The sequence below is a fragment of the Psittacula echo genome (genome assembly GCF_963264785.1).
Source record: "Psittacula echo genome assembly, chromosome: 4".
Lineage (NCBI taxonomy): Eukaryota > Metazoa > Chordata > Aves > Psittaciformes > Psittacidae > Psittacula > Psittacula echo.
In genome coordinates this window covers 44190437-44208238 of record NC_137738.1, presented here as the reverse complement: position 1 = coordinate 44208238, position 17802 = coordinate 44190437, and the positions used below count along the sequence as shown (strand labels likewise).

General features: G+C 40.8%; 1 protein-coding gene across 1 annotated transcript; it reads right to left on the bottom strand.

Annotated features, from left to right (window-relative positions):
- Window positions 1–1531: 1531 nt before the first annotated feature.
- On the bottom strand, window positions 1532–12789 carry PLAGL1 (PLAG1 like zinc finger 1). The gene is made up of 6 exons (XM_080617017.1): window positions 12753–12789; window positions 11558–11670; window positions 9109–9258; window positions 5604–5723; window positions 3612–4102; window positions 1532–3229 (listed from the first exon to the last, which is right to left on the bottom strand). Exons 3-6 carry the CDS (start codon window positions 9196–9198, stop codon window positions 1963–1965), a joined length of 1968 nt encoding a protein of 655 aa, XP_080473143.1. The 5' UTR covers window positions 9199–9258; window positions 11558–11670; window positions 12753–12789; the 3' UTR covers window positions 1532–1962.
- Window positions 12790–17802: the final 5013 nt, after the last annotated feature.

The window sequence follows — 17802 nt, the reverse complement described above, 5'->3', positions numbered from 1 at the left end:
TTCCTCCTGCTGTTGTCATTACACGAATGATTTTTAAAATTCCTTTTGGCTTGCCTAATGCCAAAAGTTTTCATAACAAAAAGTACCACTCAGCAGTGTCTCCGAAGAACACACTCTCGCATGGACTGAGGTAATACAACATTTCCTTAATCCAAGTACTGATAAAATTGTAACAATATTTGGATCATTGTAGTTCATGTACAATGTCACTGTAGTTCATTAACAGCAATCATTTAAAAAGCATTTTTGATTTGAAGCTGTCTGGAAATATTCCTCTGATTAATGGGGGAGAAGAGAACACGCTTCGCACTGTATTTGTAATGATGATTAGGTACTATTAACTCTTTCTTGATTTAATGGAAGAGTAGCTCTTGGGGTTTGAGAATTTACTCCGATTCAGAAACTGTGTCTGTTTTAGTTGCAACAGAATCCATTTAGTAACTGCATTATCCACTAAAACCAGGAATATTTTTATATTATTTATAATAATGGTTTAGGCAAGAAAGGCAACTGAGAAGAATGTGGTTGGTTTGTGAGGTTGTGTTGTTTTTGTTGTCATTTGTTTTTAATGTCATCTGCTGGCAGATACAACTTTTGCAGCTTTTGCTAGTTCATGCATCAGGTGATAGGACTGTTACACCAACACACCATCAACTGGAAATCTACATGGACAATTCACCCCAGGAAACACAGCTGGAAGAAACAAAGGCTGGAAGCCCAACTCCAGCTGTCCCAGTGCTACTAAGCAAACTTCCTGTGATTAAACTGGCCTCAACTATTATTATGCCTACCAATTTCAGGCGACACTCGTGAGGCAGGTTCATAACCTGGTTTCAAACAGGACCCAGTGTCAGCTCAACACCACAACCCTTCTGTGTGGACCTGCCCCTGGCCCCACAGAGATCCTGCTTGGGCACAGGCTCCCCTAGGCCAGGGCTGGCTTTCCATGAAGAAATCCACATTTCAGATGGCTATGATTAATAATCACTTCCTGGACTAAACAAAGGCCATTTTTATCAACAAAAGGTGAATACAGGCCCTTTAGGTAGGAAGCATTATTTATTATTGAGTGTTAAATCAAACTGTTGACCCAATGGGATAACAGATGCTTCAATTTAAGCAAATGCTTAAGTGATTTACGAGAGAACGGTGTCTGGTATGTTGCCAGGTTCTGCTCATAGTGAAAATCAATGTTTTGCTCTAACTTTTGAGAAAATTCTCTTCCCATTCTGACAACTGCATATAAAACATTAGTTGTTACTCAGTCATGCAGAAGTAGTTATTTCCAACCCTAGGAAAAAACACAGATGATGCACACAGCTGAAGTGCACTTCAGAAAACAAAATCTAGTCAAGCATAATCACAAAAGTGATCTCCTTCACTTAAAAAAAAGTGGAACAAGGAGATAAGATTTACTCTTGGGATGATTCTGATTTGAATTAAAGATTCATCAAGTTCAGTAATTAAATGCTTAACAGAAATCTATGAGATGTTGATAAATCAGTTGTTCCATTTGCCATGTGTATAAATATGCTGTGATTTATGGCTCATTATTTTTCTGTGATTTCCCCCTTCTTCCCATTCACCCTAACCCTACTTATCCTACTACAGCAGCCATAGGTTTATTGTGCCTGTTACAATGCTTTGCTATCATTGAAGATATTTATTCGGCTGTTTGTGTGAAAGGTAAGAAACAAAAATATAGAGGGTGTTGAGGGAAATAGGTTAGTTCTACTACTGTCATAATATGCTAAAAAACTAATAGTAGTATGAAAAATAGAGCTTCTTGTTTATTAACATCCCGAATTTGACTACCAGCATGTTCATAATATGCTTTGAAAACATTTTGGGGAAGTTTTTGTTCAAAACAAAACCAGAACCACCCCATCCTAACAGCTTTAAGTAAGAAGCAGAGTCTTAAAAAAAAAGAAGGAAAAAAAAACCCTCAAACCATGGTGACAGTTATTTGAAGGCATGATGAAAATGAGGCAATGTTACAGAATTTGTAGTGGATGGAAAGGAGCGAGGAAGATGATGCAGCTGGTTTATGGCCATCCCTCCAGTTGCTAGCTGAAGACCTTGCTGTTGGCCAAGGCCATTCAGCCTGTGTAATGGTTCTTCTGGACCAAATGCCATTGTGATGTCCCCAGTGGTGTTCTGGTTGTCACCTGGTGGGAGCTGCCAGAAACTCATCACATGAGTGAGATCCATGAAAGGCAGGCTCGTAGTTTCAGCTGCTGCCTCTGTCACCTTGTGCACTGGGTACTTGTTAGTATCCCCTACAGGCCCTGAGGAAGCTTCTTCCAGACTGATTTTGTGGAGAGACTGAGGTTCTGTTAATGGCAGGTCATCAGGAAGATGCACATTATAACCTTTAACATCCACTTTTATTGGTAGATTTTTGAGGGATCCTGCTGCAAATGAGGTAGAACTAAGGTCATATTTATTAGGCTGATGCAGGTTCAGGTTGGTAGGAACGGCTGTTGAGCATGGTGTGGTATGGACAGCTGGAAGGCTGTCTGCACAGCCCATCCTTTGCAAGTGAGGAGAAGGGTCAAGAGGAAGGGCAGTTGGTAAGCTTGGCTGGGAATGAAGAGTGTATTCCTCTGACTGTGAACTATTCAAAATTCCATTCTGCACAGAGACACTTTCAGGAAAAGGGGATAGTATGCTGGCGTCTTGTTTCAGTCTTAGTGGAAAAAGCTGGTCAAGGAGACCCACTGAGTCACCATTCTGCAACCTGCTCTTCAGCAGTTCTTGTGGATGGGTCTTCCTAGTATGGCGAGTCAAGTGGTCTTTCCGCCCAAACCTCTGGGCACAAAACTGGCACAGAAAGTCTTTGCAGCCGGTGTGAACTACCATGTGACGCCGCACATCTTTACGGGTATAGAAGTGACGCTCACAGTGGTCACACTTATGTTTCTTTTCTTTTGTATTGCCAGTTGGTCTCCCTGCATGGCTTTTAAGGTGTTCCAACAAAACTTCAGTACCACCAAACTCCTGGGCACATACCCTACAGGTAAGGTCCCCACTGGTGGCTGCATGAAGAGCCAAGTGTCTCTTATAGCCTAGCTTGGTGTTGTACTTCTTGCCACACTCTTCACACTTGAAGGCCATCTTGTTAGGGTCATGAGTCTGAAGGTGATTCTTTAGATGGTCTTTCCTGTGAAAGGTCTTTTCACAGTAGCCACACTGGTGAGACTTCTGTGGAGAATGAATGGCTGAGTGCCTAAGACAAAAAAAAATAGACAACAAAAGTTATCTGCATTTACATGTACTCTAGTACCTTTACTCTGGCAGCTATAAGACTTGAAAAAATTGTCACTCCTGAAGAAAGGCATTTTCACAAGTTCTCAGATCATTGGTAATAGCCTAACTTTTTTGGGGGGAGAAGGAAGGCATTAAAGCACAGAGTAGGATAAAACTGCTCAATGTAATCTTACTGAGTAGCTGCCACAATTGCTACTCAGTTTTCTCCAATTCTACCACACCAGGAATAATAAAAACTGGAACTCGGGGATTACCTGTCACTAGGACACCCCAAATTAAAGAGATGTCCTTGTTTATTTCCTCACACCCCCATCAGAAAAGGAGTGCCTTTAGAGCTGTACCTGAGCAGTTTATATCTGGAAATGAAGGCTTTTGTGCATCCGTGCTGTGAACACTTGTAGGGGCGCTCCGCTTTGTGCACGTAAGTGTGGACTCTGCGCTTGTTAATGGAATCGAATATCTTCCCACAGAGTCGGCAAGGGTAACTGTCTGGCTGCTTCACTTCTCTTCCCTTCAACAGTGAAGACCGGCCATTTCTCCATTTAGGTATAAGCCTCACAAGGGCATCACAAGGACTTCCTGGGCTGGCACAGCTAAGCTTCGCAGCAGAGGAAATGGTCCCAAAGCACTGAGCAATGCTTTTGCCTAATGCAGCTCCTCTCAATTTCCCTTTGAGTTTGCTTTTTGCTTTTATGGGTCCCAGTTTATTTGGTGGTCTGATCCTGGTGGTAAGGACTCGGTCTTTATGGATGTACTGGTGAGATTCCAGCAAAGCAAAAGTTGCGAAAGTGCCTCCACAGCTGGAGCATATCCAAGGGTCTGCGGGCTCTTTCTGCAATGAGAACAGAAACAGGTCTTTCTTATTAGCCATTCTCAGGAAAGGTCACATTCTCACTTCTCATCTTCTTCTGGGCTTTGCCAAGACTTGTTGTTGTCCTTGGCGATACTTACTTCAATATACTACCACACAGCTTTTCAACTGGAAATGGATTCTCTCTAGGAGTCTACAAACTCAAGGGAAAAAAAATATGGTTGGCTAAATAACAATTTCCATGTTTTTGTTTAGTGTTTACTGTAACAGTCCTGAGTCCTTCACCTTTGTTTTTCTGTCCCTACTGAATTTCAGAGTCTCTACATTTGTTTCTTTTAAAGAATTACTCATAAAAGCAGTTGCAAATTGTACTGTATCCTTAGACTGACACAATTTATCTGCTATTGCACCATACATGAATTAGGTGGGGTTCCCCACACAAATGTAGTTTAGCCATACAGGATTTCCCTATGTTTTGGGCTGACTCCATGGTTTACTAGACAGCAATGGTCAATGTCTCCAGGCCAGACTACCTCACATTTGGCATCAGACCTCCTTAAATTCAACAAGAAACACCTTTGGTTTGTGCCTCTCAAGCCTATCCTGACTTAGAGGCATTATTGGTAAACAGTGCATTATTTGAAAGTACTATTTCCGTGGAAAATGAGTTACACTGGATTCAGCTGAATTCACTTTAAATATTGACATTCTAAAAATTCCACAGAAAAACAATTACCAAAAAAACCCCATTCACCGACAAAATATACTTCAAATTAATGTATGACCACATACTTTCTTAGCTGTCTCTATGTTTTACATAACCTTCTCATAACTCATATTTATTTTCCCTTGCTTTTGGGCTATCTTGCTCTGGAGAGTATGGTGAGTCTATGTCCATTCTGTCTGTAATTACAGATTCAGCCCTCCTCTCTTACCCATGTCTGATGCTGTGGCTCTCCTACCCTTTCTTTCTGGGCCTCATACATAAAAGCAGCAATGGGATTACTTTCCTTCCTGTAGCACCTCTGAATTCCTGGTTCATTTGTATTCCCTGTTTAACATTTCCTTCTAGCTTAGGTATCCATCTTCATGGCCACATTTTCAACACATAACAATTTTTTCCTATCAGTTTAAGGATTCCTATTGTAATAGGAGGGGAATGTATTAGGATATTGAAAAGTTACAGCACAGGAAAGACTGAAATAATCAGTGCATCAGCTGACCATCTGGACAAAGCATAACAAAGGCGACCTGACAAAAAAAGTCTGAGGCTGGACAGCTTGGTTATCTACAAATTAGTTTTTCCAACACATCCCACTTACTTCTGGCTACATCTAATGGCTCCATTGCATTACAAACACAGGAAGAGTAGCCTTTCTCTGAGTAGCTGTTTGGTTAAAATTGCTCTTGGCTTTGTGGTCTACCTTAGCATTATGTGAGTTACATAAACAGAGACAGCATGTAAATAAATCGTAATTTACTATGTCTGGTGATGGTTTATATGCAGATTATGGGTACTTACTGCTACTGGAGGCAAAGGACAGACATCAGATTCTTCTTTAATGAAGACTGCAGAAGCTTCCATAAATTTGGCATAATCGGCAGCATACCATACTTTCAATTCTGTGTGCGGTTCAATTGGCTGTGAATGGAAGAAAATGGCACATGTTTACTTGTGTCAGTTTTCCTACATCAAATAATATGCAAGATTGGAGAGGTAGGAGTGTGGGAATTTTTGTCCTTACCCAAGTTGCATTCTTTGAATCTGTTTAAATTTTTGGTAACTTAGTTTCAGGATTTAAGCACTTTTTGAGCATTACTATCCCCGAGGGCTTGTCACTTTCACAGTTTCTAAAAGCAGAAATGTGTATGTACAGATTGTGAGGGAGAGTAGCAGGAGTGGTGCCTCAGCCCTCATGACCTTTGCTCGGTGAGATCACAGAATCAACTAGGTTGGAAATGTATTTGTTTGTGATGTCCAGCCATCCAGCAACCTTTCCAAACGATATCCTCTGCCTATTCCTTGTTATCTCAAACCTACTGGATGCAACGCTTAACTACAGGTACAGGTAAAGGAAAAATGCATCACGGATGCACAACAGCTTGGATGCCTTTGGGTTATGTTGCACTCACTGAGCACGGATGCACTGCTGATCAGTATGTGGCCTGCAAGTGAAATTTGCATGTATCCATGCACTAGCTCTAATGTCTCAGGCTCACTATGCATGTACTTTACTGTGCCTCTGCCCTCTTTTCACTGAAGCCTTCACACACAGAACTAAGGGGGCCCTAATCTGCAGTCTCTCATTCAGTCATGCCTGCCCAAATCTTTCCTTGGACTGGACTATGACCTCCTCTGACAAATACTTTCAGTCAATAATACAGCAAATAGAAAAAGAGAGGGATGATTACACTCACTGGCTAAAGATCTATTAGTTATTTAAAAGCAAAAGAGAGAACTAACTTTGGGGTCACGATTTATATGACACCCCGGCTCTGTACACTATTTTCTCAATCTATTATAACACCCAACATTTTTGCAACAGAGGTAGAGCCAATCTGCACTGTACTTCTAGTTTTATTTTAACTAAGCTAAACTTGTGCCACTGAAAAGAACAATCTAACACGGAAAGAGAGCAGCTGAGTCTTTTTGTCATTCCACATGACAAATAGGACATCTTAAAATGCACTTATTTTATACCACTGGTGTTGATAAGTGTGGTAGGTGAAAGACAACTTAGATTGTGAATGCTGACAAATGACAGGTAATTGTGTGTATAATGTCAAAAACTGAACTTTGAATTCCCAAGCACAAGCCTGCTTGCCAACTACAGCCAGTATGCATCCATTCCGCTCCTGCATATAGTCTGTTTAGATGGAGGAAACCAAGCCTGGGGGAGCTCCATAGCGACAAATGCCTGGAGGTGCCCCAGCACCTTGGCTGGTGACCCCTGAGACTGGTACCCACAAATAGCTGTACAGCGTGATACTGTCATGACCTTCTGCCTGACACTCCTGGACAAGCAGTGATCTCCCCTGTGGGAAGCTGAGATCTAGTCAATGTGACTTGGAGGGAGAGCAAGTGCATCAGTGTAAAGTAAAAGCTCTGATCTCAGTAAAACTGAGATTAAATACCAGTATCTGAATCCACAACAAGTTGTCATTTACTCTGTCACCTGTGACAATAAAAGAAAGGGATGGCAGTGCCCACATGAAACCTTCCTGTGATTAGACTGAGAACTGCAGCTTATTTTCACTTCTTCACAATTCTATACTTTAAAAAAGTACTTATTTCTAGGGACTGCAGTCATTAGTTCAGCAAGTATGCTAATGGTGCTGTTAGCATGCCACTTGCATGTATGCTTTTGTAGATGCAGTTTCACATCACCGAAATCCCATCTCTTTGTAGAACAGTGGGGAGAGGAGCCAATCCTTTTGCTGCCAATTTAACAGACTTTATTCAAAGTATTTTGAGAAAACACCTTCATAAGCAACCCTAAGACAGGCTCATGCTATGACCTGGGGTGTGCCTATGTGTAGCAAAAGGCTATCACTTTCACTGACCAGGACAAAATCTGCAGGATGCCTGAAGGACACTGAGACTTAGCAGAAATAAACCACAAGTCATTCCCTATGATACACAGCATAGTAAAGGTTCCAAGACATATTCTTCATCCTAAGATACTCTTCATGTCAGTATGCATGTCAGGATGCAACTTTCCATTAATACCAATGAGTCGAGTTCTGCTTAAGTCAGCAGAGAGCTGGATCAATAGTATTTAAATTATACTGGAAACTGTAAGTTACCAGTTCATAACTACAACTTCTTAGAAAAACATGTGTTCATACTTTCCAAATATAGTATTATTAATCCTGTCAGTTCTACAAGTATAGCATGCATTTAAAGTCAAATTGAAATCATGAATGGTATGGATTGCACAGCCTAAACAATGTTTCAAATTAGCATATACTGGTTTACATTGATTTTCTTTTAAAAGAGTAATTATTTTAATATGACTCCAAAAGCAACTATACTTCATACTGCTATAAAGGACTTTGAAGGTGTGAAATGTTATAACTATTAACTTATTTTCCCATCATCACTGTGTGGTAAATATTTTTCTCGCCATGCAGGTGGAAAACAAAAATGGAGGAACAAAAGTAAATACATTTCTGTGGGACAGCCACAGAAGCACATGCCAATCTTGAAAATTAAATTGAAATGATGGATTTATAACTTCTTTTGACTATTTTTTTTTAAATGTTGCTCACAGTGATATACAAGCATTAACTTAAAAATTAAAAAGGAAAACAAATGTTCAACATATAGACTTCATTTTCCTAAGAGTATGAAACAGTAAGTTCTGATTAAAACAAACCTTGCCTGAGAAAGTGGCTAAAACAAAACACAAGACTTAATGTTCCACTGTCTTTTATAAAGACAGAGTACTTTGTTCTATCTCCTCAAAGGCACAGTTCAGAATCTCTATCATAAACTGATCATTTCATGGCAACATTGCAGTAAGTTCTGCAGTTAAGTTTTCAGAGCTTTAATCAGCACAGAAAAATAGCATGTAAAGATTCTACTCAGCACCTGTGCCTGAGCACCTGGTAATGTGCTTAGAATTTGTATCCAAAAATGTAACAAAGGAAAGGAATGTGTTTGTTCTTTCCAGGATGAAGTACTGTTGAATGTAACAATGCTAAATAATCTCACTATGTACATATCTGGAACTGAAGAAGGTTACAATATACATGTTTAAACACTGCCATCACACATGATATTTCTGTTTCCCTCTGCTTGGTTTATTCACTACCCACAACAGCAAGTACACACCACCTTTTACTGGAAAATGTCATATGCTGCTTGCTTTGTTACAGATTAAGTGATGTAAAAGGTGGTATATAATAAAGATCCATTTAGCAGAATACAATCTACCTTTCACCTGTGAAAGTGTTAGTCTTTCAGAAACTTTGCTTATAAATTTCCATTTGGATGACGGGTGAAGCAATGTGGGTTTAATTACCTTAACAGTTGTGAAGTAGACTTCTCCACAGTGCTGATAAGCCACAAGGGTCTGTTCTTCTTGGTTCCGGGCTAGCCGGACAAACATCATCCAGTTTCCACAGTCTTCATTGGGAGTGTCCAGAAAATACTTCCCTCCATCTTTCAATACCTGAAACAAAGGAAGAGGACAGGAGAAAGAACATGATAAAACAAAGCCCTGTACAGAGGCACATAGTTTTCTTTAAATCAGAATCACGGTTATCAGTTATTTACTCTGTCTTGGTCATACATCCTTTGAAATCGTGGTTGTTTTGAAATAGAACACTCTTAAAGAATACCAAGTGCAAAGGAAAGTGAAGAATGAATACCTGCTGAGCACCCAACTACTAAAATAACTGTACGCTTTTGTATTTCCAGTTTATATTTCATCATTTTTGTGTTATATAAAGATAATATTATAAGAACTAAGTGCAGGCGGGTAGAAAGATAAGCTTTATGCCTTAATGTACTTCCTGAGTACTTGATAATCTCAAACTTCAATGCTGTATTCATGCTACATTTTGAGTGGAACAATTGTATAACTTCTGTAGCAAGTCCAAACAGGTAACATACAATATAATGGTATTTTAACAGTCTTCTCTTTTTCCCCTTAACAATGTAAAAGTAAATACAAATGAATAATTGTGTCAGAAAGATCTTTTTCCTTTACTTCATTCTTTGAGACTCCTTTCCAAGACATTGCATCTCCAAGACAAATGCTCCCAACCTCATACAAGGCAATTGCTTTTCTGCAATGTAGTCTTAAACATGGACAGCTGAAGCTGCACCATAGATGTCAGCACAGCACGTATCTGTTCTACCAACCATGTAACTGAGCAATTAATTGCAAAAAACCCCGTTGTATTTCCATTGCTTCTGGGACCTATTTTACCAAAATTCATCATGTGTCTGATGAAGACATCTGCCTGTTGGACAAGTCTGGTCACATACTCAAAATACTGCTAGCGAGAATCAAGGCAGCCACTGCTGTCATATAGGAAAATTGGACTCTTCTGAAGAAACAGTTCATTCATCAGCCAGAGCTACACTTATCACTGTATGCTTTTAAGCAAACGTGGCTGACTGATAGAGGATAGGGTGTGGTTTACAATGGCTTGGTGAAGAGGAAGGAACTGGGTGCTTAGCTCATCCATGCTTGCAAGTTGGTTAGAGAAGTACATTTGCTGCAGAAAGAGAAGCACTAGTTTCTGCTTGTTACAGAGGTACGTTTAATTCCACATAAGAATTAAAGTGTCTCATAAAAAGAAGAGATTTATTTATGGAGAAGAACAAATCTTCTCTGGTGTCAACAAGCCATGAAAATCCCACAGAAGGATAGTGTTACTTTCCTGGAAGACCATTCACGTTACTTCCATGAGCAAATGAAGTTTACAGCAATTACTGAAGCTAATTACTTTTGCTCTCAAGTGCAACTACGGAAGTATCTGTATCTATGCCTTCCTCCACAACACACAGCGTTTTCCAGTCCCAAGCCTCTGGAGAAAGCTCAAATGAAGGCATAAGGCATGTCACAGGACAGCCGCTGCTTGTCTCCCCCTCTCCTGAGGGGGTGAGAAGGTCTGATTCAAAATGCAGTCCTGATGGAGGCTGTGGCTTGACCATAGATTTGCCGTATGACAGAGAGGTGTGCCCAGGCATGATACCATGCAGCAAAATGCAAAGATGGGTCTAGAGGATTACAATCAAATATCACTCCCAAGGAATTCATGTGGGAAAGCATGTGCATGTAGATGTGTCTAAGCTAGGTTGGTCCTGAGAGACCATGGTTTGTGCTGGATAAAGCACAAACAACAGTGTCACAGTCCAGATGAGAACAATCAGTATCTGTGCATGCAACAAGGGATGGTACCAGCCCAAATAACAACCTAACTAAACAGAGTTAGTGCACAGTGTGTCAAAGTTTATATATAATCACATCATTAAAAAGTGTTTCCCCACCCCTGCCCTATTCCCCTCTATTAAGCAGGTGTCTTAGCACATATTGCTGTCACTATTGCTAACTCAGTGAATAAGCTTAACCCTCCCAGTGGTATGGTGTTAAGCATAAATCCTATTTTTTTATCTGGGTAGAGAGTACTATCCTTGGATACTTTCAGTAGCCACGCTCTGTGAATTATCAAGAGCTGTTAGACTGAGAGATAAATCACTCTGAAAGTGGTAAAACTAGAAATCAGGAATGAAAACTTCTAGAAAACACAATATAAATTAACATTTTGGTACTTCAAGTTATGCTGTCCTGTCCAATAATGTGATTTGCATTCATACATAAAGATCAGGAGTAAAATTCACTCACTAAATCAGACAGCAAATTGAATGGTTAAATGACATGAATATGAACTGGTTAAAATACATGAATATGAATTGTTAAAGAAACATACATACTTCATAGTAAGTCACTGGGTTTTTACCTGCAAGACTAGCCTGCTGTCATCATAGCAGGTCAGTTTTGTAGACAGTCGACCAACATAAGGACCAAACTGTGTTCTCTTCTGTATTACTTTCTTTGCAAATACTCCAAGGACTATGAATAAAAAAAAATATCAGTCTAATGTTAACATAGAGATAACAAATTATTTCTTGTATATTGACAGTTGTGAAAATGGAGATAAATACAATAGTGCAGAACACATGTACTCTTCTTCTAGACAGTTAACCCAGGTAAGTAATTCTAATGGAAAGAATATAAAAAAGGATTTAAATATGCACAAAGCTTTTTTAAAATGGGCATTACACTGCATACAAAAGCACCCAAAATCATGACAGGATATTAAACTGAGTATGCAACATGAATGGGTTGATACTTTTCAATCTAAAAGCTGACGTTATCATAGTGCTCTGTTTGTTGACATAATTTGAGGTTGTTCTCTCCCAGTATGAGTGGAGAGAATTTATAAAACACAATATTAGTTGTGTTAATCATTCCAGTTATTCCGCTGCCTAATACCAATGGCATGACACAATACGCATCTTGTCATTCTCTTTCTGAAATGCAATCTAGGAAGGACTAATTTTACACAAGACAGCTTTGGAAAATTTGCACACTAAAGATATTGTTCCCATGTTCAAGTGTGGGCATTCAAATTGCCCTGCCCTCTGAGGGAAATAACAGTCATTCTAGAATATGAATTGAAGATGGTGCAAGAGGTAAATTAACCTCCTGTGTTGTTCTGAGTTTGCAGGGGGTGGATGAGGGATGCTATTTACCATTTTGTTTTTGACATCTTATCGAATACTCTTTCCTGATTTGCATGCTTAGGAAAAAGAAAAAAAAGATAATGTAATAGTGCATGCTATTATTAGACACAAATTCAACATTCATTAAACTTGTATTGACTGACAGAGCTAACTGCTTACAGCTAAATGTCACACCAGATCTGGCTAATGTCCTACCATCAGTCTTCATCAGTGCACTGAAGTTACTATAAGTCAGTCATGAAAAAACAGTAGCTGAACGTGAGCTTTAGCTTTGCTCAGCTGAAAATAAAGTAGTCTTCATACTGTTAATACTCAGTGATTATGACTTGAGTTACTCATGAAAAAAGCCAGTGTTAGTCCTTTTGCCTCCTCTTTCTCAAATGTGGGAAAAAGAGCTAAAATACTTACTCTGCTGGTTTCCAGCTCGCAGCTCCAACACTCGCAAAGTGAGGTAATGAGGTAGGGTGAGACGGGCTCGGCTAGGAATAACCCTGTCTTTAGCCCTGATGAGTGGCCCGTGGAGTTTGCATTCTCCTACAAGGCTTTTACCGCAATCCTCACACCCTACAAATCCAGAAAAGGTAGCCTGTTAATAAAAATGACATTCTGTTCTCCAATATAGCCTTTTCTAATTCTGTCAGCTTGAGAACACATCTGGAATTACCAATGCTTTTCTTCACAGCACTGTCCTACCTTAGGTAGTGAAAAGACTATCTGCAATCCAAAACTGAACGAGGATGCTTTGAAATAACACCTCCAGTTTGTGCATTCTCTTCTGTGCAAATTGGTGGGTCCTGACCTTCAAAGATTTATACACGTTTATTTGGAAGTGTCACAAGCCATGCTTTTGAAGACTAGAATGGCAGCAAAGCTGGAGCTTGCAGCACACACACCTATAAATCAAGGTGCATACATTTATATAGAAATGAGAACGCTAAAGTTGCAAGTAATAATAATAACCAAGGTAATTTACAGAGATCCAAGGAGTCCAAGAAAGATCACTGTAACTTTGTGAGCCTTCACATACCATTCTCAATAGAAGACAAGAACCTCACTGTACCATGAAAAATGAGTATGATGAGTCTTACAGTGACAACTCAGTTGACAATCACGCAAGGGCAGCCTTCTCATAGACTATGCTGCCTATGGAAGTAAGCAGAAGGGCCACGCCACATCTCTCAGTCATTGGTTTGCCATAATGACATCTGCAGGCTGAACACAAGAACCATCCAGAGAAGTCATTAATGAGAAATACGTGTCTGCAAACTGACTTTCCCCCAGCACAGTGAGGTATTTTTGGTTCACTGTAGCTCAAACTGGTTGCCAGGGAAACTCATACTGAGTAGCAACACAACTGAGTAATGAGACTCTCCAGCAGAAGGTCATCCTGGCATTGGTGTCACACAGGGCGATTGGAAAAAGGGGACTTCTTGCACAAAACCTTTTTATAGACAGTAGAAACCAAACCAGAGAGCCAACAACACTTCACGACTGAATTAAAAGGAACAGCTGATATTGGTCATCCATGACTACTTCATTTTGTTTTACTTCTGAAAACTCTGCTGAGCAAGTCTATTCAGTAAGCCACAATAAAGAGCAGAGGAGGGGAGCCAGAACAGCCCAAGAGAGTCCAGGGGAGCCATGGAACATTAGCAGAGACTGCAGCAGGAGAGGTGAGGCTTCACCTCAGGCAGGGGCTTGTAGCTAAAGAGAGGTCAAGAGAAGTGTAAGGGCTCATGTGATACTGCCTAGAGAGACATTGGAGATGGTCTTCGAGAAACGACAGTAGCACCACAAATGCCATATTCAGGGTAGCTCAAAAAGGCTTCAGTTTGTAAATACAAGTAGGCACTTGACTAAATTACATGCCTCAAGAGCCTAGTCCAAAATCTCCCCAAATAAGCCTGAAGTGTTCGTACTGAGTGCTCTGGACCCTCCATCAACTCTAAATGAGAAGGAAGACTTGCATGTTGGTCTGGCTGCAGGTGCTGAAGCAGTCCATAGTTTTCAATCTGGGAACATGTAATAGTTTTCTTCTGCCATGGCTCCCAGACTGCACACCTGCACTATGAACAGCTGAAATACATGGTTTTTTGCTAGTGCTACAGATAAAGAACATAGCACTCTACAGCCATCACTTACGATGCGCAAAAAATAAACTATACAGCTGCAAGGCAGATTTTTCTTGTTACACACTGGTTTATGTACCTGGAAGTCCTCTACAGTGAGACTGCAAGAAAAGAAAAAACTTTCTTGGTGATCTAACTTAACTGACTTTAAAATAAATTCCCATCAATCTATGTCTTCTGAGGGCAACAAAATTATTATGGCTTCCTGAGCTTACCTAGAATAATAGCAACTTTGTCTCAAGTCAAACAGCTCCTGCGTGGAGAGTTGTTGTAGGCAAACTGCTGAAAAACATTACCAAAAGTAAAATGGACACAAAGAACTGCTGTTCAAGAGAGGATGTATCTAATCAGAAAGTACACGACCTTATCAATCTGTGCCATGCCTCTGTGATTCATCACTACCGAGCTCCTGAGCAAACCTTCCAGCCGCCCTGGGGTGGAAGCTCACTGAAAGGCTGGAAAAGGAAAGCAGGAAAAAAGGGTCTTCCTTGAACTGGCCTCCAAATTAGGCACTCATGCCCCACCAGCTAACACACCTTGTACCTCCGGAGCCAATGAAATGATTCGTGAGGTTTAGATGCTTGGGAGGAGCTCCTCCATTAATTAGGGATTGCTTTACATCTAAATGGTGCCAAGCATGCCACTGAGCTTAGTGGCCACAGAGATGACTCTCCAGATGACACACTTAACTGGCCTGAGCAAGCCACCAGCTAACACTGAATGAAAATAGCTGGAAGTGTTTTTTTAAGCCACTTGCTAGTCCGGCTTGGGATTCTGATCTGCATCACTGTGTGGCACCTTGAACTATCCAGAGCTGCCCAAGGTTTGTTCTAGGATTTTCTATGTTTCATTACATGTGATGTGAAGACAACTAGATGATTTAGCTATTTAACAGGCATCCCAGAATTACATTCACTACGCAGCATTTCTATCTCCACACCAGCATGTTAATATCCCTGACTGAATTTACTGCACACTAAAAATTGCCAGGTGTAACAGAAGCACAGGATAGTTATCCTAAACGATAACTTCAGGGACTACCCTGGCGAGTGGGGGTCTCTGTAATTTCTTCCCCCTGAACTAACAGAAAACTGTGAAGTTCACATTCTTCCTCAGAAGCAATTACAGACCAAGTCACGATCCTTTGTATTTGAATGCTAAACTACAGATGCCACTGGTGAAGAAAGTATGCATTATCATAGCTGCAGCACGGCACTGGTTTGCAAAGCTCACACAGATTTTATGTCCCCTTTTAACTTGGCTCTTAAGCAAAATGTAATTTTTTCAACAACAGCCTCAGAACACACTCTAACCTGTTTTGACATATGGAGCATCCAGCTATGGAAACAACACAAACTTGGTTGTATTAGCACTAGGAATTAAATACACTTGGTTAGAAAAATCACCTGTGAAGAAGGTTTTTTTCTGCATTTTGTGGATGCTTTTACAGATTCCTTGCTTCCTTAAATTGCATTTACACAAGCAAAATTAATGGATTCAATATCATGTTTACAGGAATACTTGATAACGCACAAGCATGCAAGAAAAACTGAAACTGCCTCCATTCCTCTGCTTTGCTGTGATTTAGATAAGCAGGCAACAAAAATAAATAAATGAGATTCACAGGAGTTACAAGCTGTTAAAAACCAGATTGTGTCATTTACTATATCTTTAAAGAAGCAGTGTTATATTGTCCCCTAGAGGGTATTTCTTTATACTTTCTCTGTCTATGCAATGATTCTGAAAAAGTTCCAAATAATGCTTTTTTATCTGTAGATAGATCTACAAAAGTTAGCAGATCTTGTAGCTGGTAAGATTCTTATTTTGCTAAATTCCACCACAGCACTGGGGAGGCACACATACAGAACAGCCCAGCACAGGTGCAGGTCCAGACTCTGACCAGGTTGCTGGTGTGCAACCACCACTTTATTGCACAGACAAGGTGCTCATGCCCTGCAAACAGGCTAAGAGAAGCGTACATCTCCTGTACGTCCCAGCTTGTTTCCCCTGCTCATGCCCTGCTGATGCCCTGCTGGACAGGCTAAGAGAAGGATACAGGTCCTGTATGTCCCCAGCCTGGTAGCCCTGCGCCTGAATGCATCTGCTCCTACTTCTGCTCAGCCGCATGGAGGATGGCTAGCAGCCGTGCTTTTCCCCTGCAGTTGGGGTCACCAGAAAAATTACACCCTGCTGCCTGCACGATGCACTCCCACCACATGGGCTGACCAAAACAGTCATCAGCATTCCCGGGGACAAGAATAGGCTGTGAGTGTGGCTCACCTTTACCGTCCTCACTATGCTGGTGCTTCCCCCCAGTCCAGGTCTAGGTCTCGGGGACAGCTCTCCTTTGCTGCAGACTACAGCTTGTCTCCTCCTCTAGCTGGCTCTGGAGCCCGCCACGCTGCATGGGGATAAGTTCCCGTGGCCAGCAGTAGCCAAGCTTGTGTAGCAGCTCGGGCAGGCTGGACTTGAGTGCAGTTAACAAAGTCACGTTTCCAAAACAGCAGCACGGTCGGAGCACAGTGCCACTCCACAGGCACAAGCCTAGCGCTGAGGAGAGCTCGTCAGCGTGGGCAAGGAGCCACAGGCTGCGGTTAAACAAAGTCCAGCTGCAGAGATAACAGGAGCTATACATAGCCATACTAGGAACTGCAATCACTGTCATGATAGCTCGAACATACCACCAGTTTCTCAACCAATCCGTGGCAGAACACCACTTTTTAAAACCCAGTGCTAAAAACTAGATGGCTGCCAGGCAGTCCTGCATTTTCTCCAACCTCTACTTTCAAGCAAGACTTACAGCACCTGAACACTTCAGAGGCCAACAAGATGCCTGCAGTACAATTTATGTGCCCTGTGAAGGCAGAGTTAAATCATTCCTTTTAAAACATCCACTTCAAGGAAAGATGCCCCGCAAGAAATGATTGTTGGCTGAGCAGCACTCAACATTTGCTGTGCTGTTTTGCAGCACTGGAATTATATCCCATGCACAGTGGGAACAAAGATTGGTGTACACAGCAGTTCAAATCCTAGCCTAATTACAATCATAAGATTTGCATAGAAAACAACAGCAATTTATCCTAGAGTAAAACTGTACTGCTCCATTAGCTTTGCTCAAATTTCATGTAGAGGAATGCTGCAGAAATACCTTGTGGATATTTTCTATCTAAAATATATTGCATGTGCACTACACCAGTCTCTGTTCTTCTTACACAAAGATACACGAGGTTTTCCTGCCCTGTGATTTGCTCTGTAGTGCTTCTGCTTGAAAACCTTGTTCTACAATATAATTTATTTGGCAAAAAATTCGAAGTACTCAATTAGCAAAC